Raw genomic sequence first — 12,107 nt, 5'->3', positions numbered from 1 at the left:
CTTGTTTCATAACTTATTTTTATTTTATTTACAGAAATCTCAGATCATTGATTTTTATCCAGAAGATTTTAAAATCGACTTGAATGGAAAGAAGTTTGCTTGGCAAGGCGTAGCTTTGCTTCCGTTCGTTGATGAGAAAAGATTATTCAAGGCTTTGGCGCCATATTACGACAGTTTAACAGAAGCAGAAAGTGAGTGATACAATTGATTTTTAACTTAAGATCGACTATCTTACTAATTTAGTAACTACCAATATTTGGAAAATTAGCTCATAAGATAGTATTAATTTTATGATTATTAGATATTTCGCTTATATATACCCACACCTAAGCAGTTCTTATCTATAAAATAAATTAATCGATAATAATACTTTACCTGAATATAATATTGCATTAAAAAGTAAAAATTATAAAAAAATTATTTAGATTTATATCGTTCATATATAGTATATTTTAGATATTTGTATCTGAATTATCACAGAAATCCCCGTATTGCTCCTGAACGCGAAAATTTACCGAGGATCAAATATTTTTAATATCTTGTCGGTAACAAAATAACGTGAACTAAATCCAATTCAAATTTCGCGCCTTCTCGAGGTGAAAATTCGAATTTCAAGAACTAAGTTCACGACGTTAGAAGAACGCAAAATTTGAATTGGATCACGTGACTTTGTACGATACATTCCCCTGATAACTTCAGAGGTACGAAAAGATACATTTTTACCTCCCCGCCGCTCTAAGTTTTTGTCTTAATTATCTCGGGAAAGGTTATATTTACAGGTATTTTCAAGTTAAAATTGAGGATATAATTGTAATACATATATGTATATATGCACGTATATCATACGTTTTTACTTTCATCACTGTTGCGTTTCCATTTTTAGAGAAGAGAAACGTTCGCGGTGACGACAGGCTGTACGTCGGAATAGGGAACAAGGGTTATGATTTCATAAAAGGTCTATACACGAATTGCATAGGGTTCGATAAGGAGGTCGAGATAAGTGTAAACGGAATGCGTGGTACTGTGCTCCTATCGGACGACAATGTGAGCGACGGAGGCACGTTGCCCTCACCCGTGAGAGGTTTGCCAGTTAGGAACAACAAAGTGTACTGGTTCGTATACATTTGTACGCAAATATCCTTAAAACAAATCAATAGCTCGTATTAAAAACGCATTTTATTTTCGTCATTTTGTCTATTTTGCGTCTAATGTACGTATAAAGAACAGAATGACAACGAAGCATACTAAGCGTGTTCTGAACATAATTATCTTCTGTTATTCACGATGAGAGATAGAGAAAAGTCTGAACGTACCTTTTTGTTGGTTTATAGTATCAAGTTCAAGGATCCTCAGTTTGGTAGCAATTACACTTTCCTCGCTCGTAAACTAAAGGGCGCCAAAGAACCGCCGCGTGTTCTGAAACCACAAGACTTTGAAGCTATGAATCGCAAGAACGGGGGCCAGTGGACGCCGCAGATCGGCTTCACTCGGTCTACTCAGTCGGCTTCATTAGGACAGGCAGGGCACAGAATGCTCGAGTAAGTATTAATCGTTGCTTGCTGTTGTATATTTTTACTAGTAAATATCTTGCCATCTATATTTTCCTCCCTCTTTTTTTTTTTTTTTTTTTTTTTTTTTAATATATATTGTTCCAAACGAAGAAAGATGCTTAAAACATATTTACAATAAAAATGATGGGAACAATTTGCAATTAGTTTTTATCGTAGCGCAAATTTAAGGACAGTTTCTTTAACTCTGCAGTGCTTTTCTCTACCGTGGGTGAATTTTCATTCCAGTACTAATCTAAATTTACAAACACAATTTTTATGGAAATTTTGATAGCTTAAAATAATACTTAATAAGATTTTGTTTACGTTAAATTAGCGTTCACAAATAAAATAATGTTTACATTAAATTAATTAAGGTATTGTAACAACTTATCTGTATAAGAAGAAAACAGTGTCAAAAAAATTCCTAAAAGAATTCTTAATTTTGTGGATGAATTTTCACTTGGAGTGTTAGTACAAGAAAAAGATGAATAACACTCTAGGGTAAATTTGAGATAGTTTACGATGTTTTTCAAATTTTTTATAATGAAATTTGTAACCTATTAGAAAATTTCTGTAAAATAGTATTTAATACGTATGTTAATCTTTTTGAATTAAAAATGTAATTTCTTTGAAATGAAATATTCTATTATTTATCTATTGTTGCGCAAATTTAGACATTAGTGAGACAAAGCATTTTAACAAAAATCGTATTTTTTTACAGCCATCATATGAACAGCCATAACAACAGGCAAGCTAATGCGGCTTATGCAAATATTCCTCCACCAACGAATTTATATCTTCAATTTCATGGTGAGTCATCTTATTTTTGTATGCATGCATCTCGCGTCAGAAGTTAGTTATACCGTCTATGAGATATATAGAAATTATGATGTGAAGGGCGAAAAAAATAATGAAAAATACCTTTGAAATGCTTTAAGTAATCGTTGACATAACTGTTTCGATTCTCATTTCCAGTTTTAATTAAAATTAAAGCACAAAGTTACGTATACGAAAAAAAATGTATATTAACATTAGTATAATTAATTAATACTATTAAAATAAAGATTCTCAAATGAACAAAATCGTAAAAGTTAATAAATGAATATTTTTAAGATAGAGGCGATTGTGAAACGGTTAATGCTCGCAGTCGCGTCTTTTCTCGTAAGTGATCACACGTCGAATATTTTTCTCTTTATTATTGCTTATTGCGTTTAGATATCGGGATCTAGGATTTTTGACGTGAGCTAGGTGATGTACGCGCGAGACGTGTTTACGCTGGGACCGAAATGCCGAACGAGGAAGGGATTGAATTGAAGGGTCGGGAAGGGCTTGCGTTGCGACCCTAACGAGAGAACGTTTCGCAATCAGTCAGTCAGTCAGTCAGTCAATCGTTTTCTAACTGAGACCAGTTTCTCCTACTACTTACTTGTTTTACCCCTTGTTCCTCTGACAATGCCGAGATTAAAAGAGTCGAATTAAAGCGCGTGCACGCGACTTCTTCGTATTTGACGGCGAGATCGAGCGGAGGTTTTTGTCTTATTCCACGTCGGTTGTCAAGGCGTATTTTTTTTATTTTATTCTTTAATTACGGTTGTGAAAGGAAGTCATCGGTAATGAGATTATTTAGATCGAGTCTCGAAAAATCGCTCTTGTTATTCCCTTATCGCGATTGAAGAAATAATTAATTTCTCCCCACAGTTGACCTTCTAAATTTTACCTTTTAATGTAAAAAAAATTTGTCTTCCCTCAGAATACCTCGATGTAGAAAGATGAGATTTTCTCAAAATGATATCGAAAGAAATGTCGAATAATCAAGATCTGAATTATATTCTATTTTATCTCTCTTCGTAAAATTGGAGGGGAAGGGTGGGGGGAGGGGAAGTGGGCTCGACGAGTTGCCCCACGTCGCGTCGCCCGTGTCACGAAGGTGGGCGGTGGTGAACCGTTGGTAGGTGGACAAACGATGAATCGGCGGCGAGTCGAAGGGTGGTTGACGTTGGCTGGCGCGGAGGGCTCGAAAGCACAAGCCTGCGGGGGTGGGATGATCGCGGAGAAGGGACGAGAGGGGGTGCGAGGGACCCTCGGCTCCTGGATTAGCTCCGAGGGTAGTTCGTCACGTAGAGCGTGACTCCGGCCGTTTTGTTGTTTGGCACGTCGAGGCAGCGACGGTTCCCCGGTTTCGCCCAATTATAAAACAAACGCGGCGCACTCCGTAATTATCCAATTAGCGAACGTGCCTACCGTCGTCCGTCCCCTTTTATGCATCGCACTCCCCCCGAGCTCTTCTCCCATCTCTTTGGCTGCGTTCCTCGATACGCTCGTTTCGCACGAAAAAAAAAAAAAAAATGTAATACCCAGAATACGCGCGGAAATGATAGAAAATGTTTTCTCTAATGATTTTGATCGACACTTTTATTGAGAAATAATTTATTGCTTGAACTATTGAAAATATTTTGAGAATGAGAGTCACTGCAAAATCACAATTGCCGTATTATGATGTTACGCAATTCTAAACGATCCAGCCAATATTAAAAGATGATCATTCGATCTTTATTTACCTCTGAGATGAGAATTCTTACGACAGAGAGATGTATATAGAAATAAAGTTTGCTTTGATAAATTATCTTCGATTATCTCGAAAGTGAGAATACTTGTTTAGTTCCACTTGTTTACTTAATAATTCATGGTTGATTTATTAATCCGTTTGATATTTCATTTTCCGTCCGATTGGTTTTTTTTTTTTTTTTTTACAATGATTATTTTTTATTCATAACACGTACGTATTTTCTTATACGTCATTTCTGTGTTTCGTTATGCGTCTGGCCTCTCGCCCACCGTCTTTACACGCGAACATAAAAACAAAGCGTTATATGGGGTAGGATGAACGTGTGTGATTGATTTACCGAGGGGAGTAAATGCCACGCACAGACAGAAGCGAACCCTCGAGAGAGTAAGTGTCAAGGATACGAAATGGTTTTCCCGCGAAAAACGCCGAGAAGCTCGCGTTTTCCTCTTCGTGGACGCGTTACTTTAACAGGTTATTTATTAGCACTTAGAAACTTGAAATTCTGAAGTTGTCCCTGGGAATTTTAATTCTCCAATCGGCTAAATATTAAAGACATTTAAGTAAAAAAATTAATTCAAAATTAGACACACAGAATATCTCGAACATTGAAACTTTAGAGATACGATAGAGAGACTTCGTAAAAACACGTTTTTCAATTATCACGAGATACGTCAATACGGAATATAATCAACCGAATAACTAATAAATCAAAGAGGGAATAATCGAGTAAATACTAATATAATCGATATTGACGTTTTTCCTTTACATTTATCTGTCAAGGATAGATAAATCTTGATTAATTTATCGTTTCATGTATATTGACTGTGTGTCACTCGTTATCCTTATAAACCAGATGAGATCTATTATAATCTTACTCTTTTAGAATGAGACTCCACTCCAAAGAATTTAGAGAGAACAGACAACAGATTTACTATTAATCGCTATGCACCAGCCTCCCGTGTGTCCTAATAGATATTGTACGTTCGACGTAAGCGTGTGCTCGCGTTGATGCATTATTAACCCGGTATGCGCAATCTGACGATGTTGAAGTAGCGAAACGACGTAGGCGAGCGAATAAACAAGTAAACGGTATCTTCTCTGGGAGGGACGGGCGCTCGGTCGACGGTCGTACTTTGTCCGCTCGTCCATCTCCGTGTCCAGATGACAGGTGCAGGGAGCCCTCGTTAGACAAATTAAGCAACCTTTCTGGCCTCGCGATGCTGTCGGTGTTATATCTTCGTCTACTTTCATCTCTCGTCCATTTTCTCTCTCCGCACATATTACGTACGCACGCACGCACGCACGCAAGCACGCACGCACGCACGCACGCACGCATACACGCATGTTCGTACGCACACACGTGCGCGACTGTTCGTCCGGGACTGGTTTCGAGTGGACTGCAAACACTCGTGTAGCAGCAGCAGCAGCAGCAGCAGCAGCAGCAGCAGCAGCAGAGGCTCGAATTGTGTAGAGACTGGGCATATAAGACGAGTCTCCGGATCTGCACGGCTACCGTGACAGAGACTCCGGTGATATAGTCCATCTCGAGAACTAGCAAAGCCCTAGAAAATTATCTCTTAACTCTTTCGATTCCTTATATTTAGCTATGTGTGCGTAATAATACTTGAAGGCGCGAGATCGCACATCATTCAGTCATTTAAGCTCGACTACAATTTTCCAAGCGAAACTATATTTCTTTTATATCGTAAATATTAAATTTCTATCAAAATTGCATTCTCTCTCTCTCTCTCTCTCTCTCTCTCTCTCTCTCTCTCTTCCTCTTTGTTTTAAAAAGCAAAGAATTATAAAACGGTCTTCATTCTTGCGAAAGGTAATACGTTAAAGCTATCAATGATTATATTTTTATCCATACAAAAGAAAGCTAAAATATCTAAAAATTTAGCTGCGTCTAGAGATTTGAAAATAATGTTATTAAAAAATAATTATGTAGGACACTCGAGCTGATGGCTAGAATGTCAAAACTTTTTGCAATTATTGCTCATCATGCTTAAACATCTTTCATAATTATTTTGATGGTCCAACAAAATTATATTCAAATCTATATCTAGTTAAATTTTTATATATTTGAAAAATTGTTTTTTTTTTCCGTGTGAGTATATCGGGAAACAGCTTTTCACTAAAAAGGGAAACTATGTCTAAGCCTCTAAAAAATTAAATATTTTGTACAAAATCTCGGATTAATTAGTACTATTACGCTTTCGAAAATTAATCAAACGCATGTGAGGAGGCGTTCTAGCGTGAGTGCGCATGTTTTTACGAGACCGCGAGAGCTGGCGTGAAAATTAATTACAGCGACGTAGCTCCCAGCGTTAACCGGAAAACGGATATATCAAACGCTGTAAGTGCTATACACGCGTGAAGAATTCTTAAACAAGAGGAAGAGAAAGAAAACGCGATCTGAAGGGAGACAGGACGAAAGGTGCGCGTCTTCTCTTCTGTCGTTTCTTTAACCATTCATTCAGACCCGCGGCCTATTCACGGTACGTTTATCTACCTGCGCATCATGGGATCCCCATTAAAGACGGGTTCCATTCACCTACGCGTGCAATGACGAACTTATCCCTCGGATCTTGGCAGGCAGTCAATGTCCACGGTTCTCTTTTGACCCTCGCTTCGAGACGGCGATGAGAGGAACGTTTGATAATCCTTGACGCCAAAAGACAGGCGGAAATTTAATCGCCATTGACTCGGTTTTTCAGAGAGGAGGAGAGAGGAAGAAAGAGAGAGAGAGAGAGAAAAAAAGTTACGAGAATTACGCTTCGCGATAGCGTCGGATTCACATTGCGATTACTAATAACGCGCGCTTTCACGGCCAATAGAAACTCGGCTAACATTATCGAGATTTACCAGTTCTGCAAATATTTAATTATGTCATATATAATATTCATAAATGTCTTTTGCCTTTTCGATATCGACCAGCGCTATCTAATATTCACTTTTTACGTTTTTAACATTCGCATTTCTCTATTGTTTTCTATTAAATTGAATTTAATGAAAGACTTGAAGAGTCAAATGTTTTTTTTTTTTTTTTTTATGGATTTACACGTTTGTACTTTTATTGAAGGTTTCAAAAAATTTTTTATCCTGAATTTGAAAAAAATGATATTAAATGAGAAAAATACTTCATATTTTATTTCCATTATATATTTTGATATGAGAATGCGAGATGTCTTCTAAGATATTCGCTTTCCCGTTTTCTCTCATATTTTTATATCAATAATACCGAGAACGAGGGAGAACGATCGAAAGGAAGAAAACTCAATGAAGTTTTATTATTGTTTACATGAATTCACCGACTCGCAACGCGCAATTGCATTCATTTTTTTAATGGAGTTACATCATCTTTTCGATCGATTATTTTAATACAGACGTCTCTATCGCATTTGTACATGATACAAATTATTGGAATGTATCTTCCGTTCTTTATAATCTATATCGGAAACTGTGAAGTGACTTGGATCATACCGAAACGGGACGGTATCTCGACAATCGGCGTATCGGCGATTGTATATCGCAGTTATTGGCGACGATATTTGACGCGATATAAATTAGTCGATGGGCGATAATATCGGAGCGGGCGTCGTGCTTCGGCGGGACATAAGGCACGAAGCTTGTTTTCCGTGGTATGGGGTTGACGGGCGTCACCGGCAGCGCCGCGGCTAATTTCCTCGGCATTGAGCCGCATTGTGCTCTAAATCGGCCCTTCCCGCCCTCCCTGCCTCCCTCGCAAAACCCGCCGCCACCCGCCGCACCGGGAACGCGAACCCTCGCTGAAATTCGTCAGAGTCCATTGAGAGCCGGGGTCAGCTATTTTGTTTGCGCGATAGTCGTGTCTGTGTGAATGGCTTTAATAAAAACTAACTTGCATCGCCCGGCGTGCATCGTCGATCTCCTTAATTCCTCTTCTCGCGCGCGAACTATTTTCCTCGGGCGGGAAAAACGTACGAGCTTTTTTGCGGAAAAAAAAAAGAGAGAAACCAACTTGAGGTTGAGCTGAAAAATCGCGGTTCATCAAAATAGCTTGTGCAATTTAATTAAAAATTAACGCATGTGCTGTGGAAAATAAAATTAAATCGCAGTACAGTTAAACAGAAATAACACAGCACGCTGAAAATTCTCCACCCATTTCAAACGTCTGAATTATACTAGGGATATCTCTTTCATTTTTTTTTTTCACGGAAGGACGAAAGTTGAACTTTTGTTTTTTTGATAACTGATAACGAATTCCCTTCTCTGCACCGGCAAGACATCGCGGTACGAGTCGAGGATGCGTGAAGAACGGAGGGATGAGTGAGCGACTCAGGGCGTCGAGAGGGATCTGCCTTCTTGTGAAGACTCCACCCGGTAGACAGTCTCACTAATTACGCCGCTCCTCATTAGCGTGGAAGCATCGCCGTCACTTAAGGATATGTGCAACTACTTCTATTCTGCTCTGTCAAAGATGACATTTTTTTCCCCCGCCCTTTTTTGCTTAAGAGCGCGCGAAGAGGGTAGGATCGCCGTGATTTCGCCGCGATTCAAAATGCGAACGAAAATATTTCGAGAAAGCAATTGGATTTCTATTTCAGCTGCCAAAACTTTCGCGTTGTTTTATTGAAACGCTCTGCACGCAAGTCAGAAAGGAATAATACAATTTGTATTGATAAAATTGTAAACGCGCGGATGCAGCTAGCTTGCGCGTTAAAAAAAAAAGAAAAAAAAAACTTTTACGGGAGTATCTCGTGAAGTTTAAATAAAATTCAAATAAAATTTTCGAAATTCATTTTGAACTTGCAATCGCGGAAAATCAATTTGCTATTCTCTACTCTTTTTATCCGGGATTTCTTATTTGAGATAATAATATTTAGTTATCTAATAAGAGATGTCGAATGTGCTCTTCGAATCTAACGGACTACTCCGATCGATCTTTAGCGGGGGTTGCTTTGATTATCAATTCCTCGCCTGACCGAACTTTGCGTCCGGCAGAAAAGACCCCCTCCCCCGTCTGTCCCCCCTCCCCATTCGGTTCCCCTGACACGTTCAATTGTCGATAAGCATGAAATTCTATTAGAGCGTTCCGATATCGGCACACGATTTCGGTTTGTGTGTCATGAAGGGTCAATTTCCAGCGCCTGAGGCTAATAGAAAATTAAAGTCTCTTAAAGTTTTGCCCTGTGACCACGAGCGGGCCAAGGACTCTTTTTTTAAACGTTTAAAACAAACCCTCTTCTCCTTCCCCTTATTAAAGATTTAAAAAGCAGTAGTTCTCTCGATTGAAAATTAACTTATGTCTAAATCCGAATCAGTGGATAATCACTGATTATCCAATGGCATACTTGGCACTGATAAATCAGTGATTTTTTTTAACCTAAAAGTCAACGAAAAGTTCTTATTGATCAGTGCATTAATAAATACACTCGTAAATACTAATAAATACGCAATAGTCATTAATAAATACACGATAAATTCATTGATTTTTCAGATAATCACTGATTACCAGTGGCATACTTGGCACTGATGATCAATGATTATTCACTAATTCAGATTTAGAGAGTTGAGATTTTGAAATCTACAAAATGATTCGATCTATACGCTGATGAATATTTTGAAAAAAGAATCAATTTCGACGCGTGTGTCGCAAAGAAATAATCTCACGCGACATAATCCCGCTTCCGTCGCGAGCAATTTAATGTGATCGCGGTAAGTTAACGGGAATCGCGAAGCTTCCGTGTCGTTCAGAGATGTCAAACATCGATTTTTCATTCGAGAAAATCCACTCCTGGCAGATCCATCGCGTCGCGGCAATCTCTCTCGTCACGTTGACTTCCGGTTTCGCTTACAACGTCGTCTCAAATTACATCTTCGCAGTCTGACTCGAAGAAGCGAATGTCCTCGATAATTGCCCGACTGTTTATCATAGTTTATTCGAGAGGCTGCAGGTTGCAGTTTCGAGATGAAGAAGGGGGACCCGAGTTTGCATTTCGTTCAGCCGATTCACGTGAATGGGCCTCTTTCCTCTCGCTTCTTCGCGCGTAATACCGCATAAAGGTAAATGGTCCGTATATCCGAGAGACGATGTGAAAGAGGACAATCCTGCTTCTAGATCAAGCGGTACACCTGTTCCGCACCCTAATTTCCTTCTCTTTATTCTCTCGCGACCCTCGCCTCTTCGCGAAGTCCCGAGGCTACGGAACGTTGCGTGATACTATAATTACTGTAAAGACGACAACGGTACGCTTTCTGTTTTGATCTCTTGTTTGTCTTGGACTTACTACGGAAATGCGATCAGGAAAATCTTTCTATCTTGGAGCGACTACTCGGCCACTCGTAGTTCGTCATTTTTACTTTAACCTTTTAACTGTATACAGTTATTGAATTGAATGCGGAGCTGTATACAGTACCGTAGTATACTCTGCTGCAGAACGTGATCAAATGTAATTGAAAAAGAAAGGAGATTTTTAATTTTTTGTTTTTTTATTAAGTGTATATATATATATATAATGAAAAAATATTGAAATATAGGAGAGATTCACTCTAGTGGCTCTTCATTTTAAACGATAATTTCTCTCTCGAGGAAAGCCACTATAGTAATTCTTCGTTCTAAAAGATCGTTCAGAGAGAAGCCATTATAGTATAATAGTTAAAAGGTTGAACGACAAGAAATATATAGCAATATTGTGTGATGTTCAGTAATACAGAAGATATTTGGAAAATATGAAAAAGGATATAAGGAAGATAATGAATAAAAAATATATTACGCTTTATAATATATTAATATAATATATATAAAATTTTCTTTAATGCATTAATGTCTTAAGGTACTGAAAAAACGAATCGATTCGTTAAAAATTTTTTCATCAACTACTTGCCTCGAGTACAGAGAGAGTTCGCGATCGCTTAATATTTGAGCAGTTCTCTTGTGGCTAACAGTACGTTAGATTTCGTTTATAAAAATCTCACAAGTTCTTTTTTTTTATACGCCTATTGACGAGCGAGTTGGCAGAAAATCCGCTGATCGTAAGAAAACTCGTTGTCGCCATCTTTCGGACCCGTCGTCGTTTCTCTCTCTGTAGCATCCTTTTTTTTTCTTTCGGCCATGCTCTTTCCTTTTTCGCTTTCATTCCAATTAACCTTGAAGGCACGAAGCGGCTAGGAAACGACTCGCCACGGGATATATGAGGGAGAGCCACCGCATAAAGGGAGCAGTCGAATGAGATTAATTCAAAAATGTCGACGAGCTCTCGCGCCCCTCGGTACGCGCACTCGTTTCCACGATAAAAACTCTACAGGATACTAACCAAACGAGAGGACAGCTCGAATAGGAAATTTCATTTTGAGTAACAAAAAGCGTCCTGGGCCAACATACGTAGGAAAATGTTTCCTTCGATCGTCATTAAAAAACTTCGCTCGCGCGACAAATTTTTCAAGTTTAATTTTGCCTTTCTTAAAAACAATTTGCGAAAAAAGATTATCGAACGTCTAATTGCCAATTTTCTCTCGAGTTTCGTACGTAACTCGCTAAAAGAATTAACTGAACAAGTGATTCCTTTTTTTTTTCTTCCTGAAAACGGAAAACGTGGCCCCGCGCAGCATTTCCCGTTCCATCGCGTTTTTCCTTTTTTCCTCGCGGGCGGAATCTCGGCTCTGTGAACGTTCTCTTTCATTTGCAGTTTGGTACAATTTCCTCGCGCTCGGTTGCCTCGAGAACCCGCTCCGTGATTCGGACACGTTTGAAATATCGGGGAACCGCAGTAGTGCTCGAAATCCGACGTTAGTATCCTCGTGGAAAGTAAAGAAAAGGTGAGTCGATCCCAGGAGGGTGCGGTTTTCCACCTCATTTCCGCGCGAAGTGAGGGAACAAGGATCGTGGATAAGAATTCGGGACTTCTTTCCCTTTTCTCCCGCCCCCGCTCCCTCTCCTCTTCAGTTTTCACCACTCTCTCAATCTCCTCTATTGTGCCCTCCCATAGCAAACGGTGAGGATCATCCGG

At 38.9% G+C, this 12,107-nt stretch overlaps 1 protein-coding gene across 2 annotated transcripts in view; it reads left to right on the top strand.

The window, feature by feature from the left end:
* The window catches only part of LOC105205191 (5'-3' exoribonuclease 2 homolog), a 32,161-nt gene that overhangs the window by 5,667 nt on the left and 14,387 nt on the right, over positions 1 to 12,107 (top strand). For both annotated transcript variants that reach the window (XM_039446428.1, XM_026133867.2), the window contains exons 12-15: positions 35 to 191; positions 884 to 1,112; positions 1,332 to 1,538; positions 2,272 to 2,360. In XM_039446428.1, the coding sequence (XP_039302362.1) occupies positions 35 to 191; positions 884 to 1,112; positions 1,332 to 1,538; positions 2,272 to 2,360 (682 nt within the window). The remainder of the gene's footprint in view (positions 1 to 34; positions 192 to 883; positions 1,113 to 1,331; positions 1,539 to 2,271; positions 2,361 to 12,107) is intronic.

This window comes from Solenopsis invicta, chromosome 3, assembly GCF_016802725.1.
Source record: "Solenopsis invicta isolate M01_SB chromosome 3, UNIL_Sinv_3.0, whole genome shotgun sequence".
Taxonomy (NCBI): Eukaryota; Metazoa; Arthropoda; class Insecta; order Hymenoptera; family Formicidae; genus Solenopsis; species Solenopsis invicta.
The sequence above is the reverse complement of the archived record's forward strand: the minus strand, read 5'-3'. Positions and strand labels throughout refer to the sequence as shown.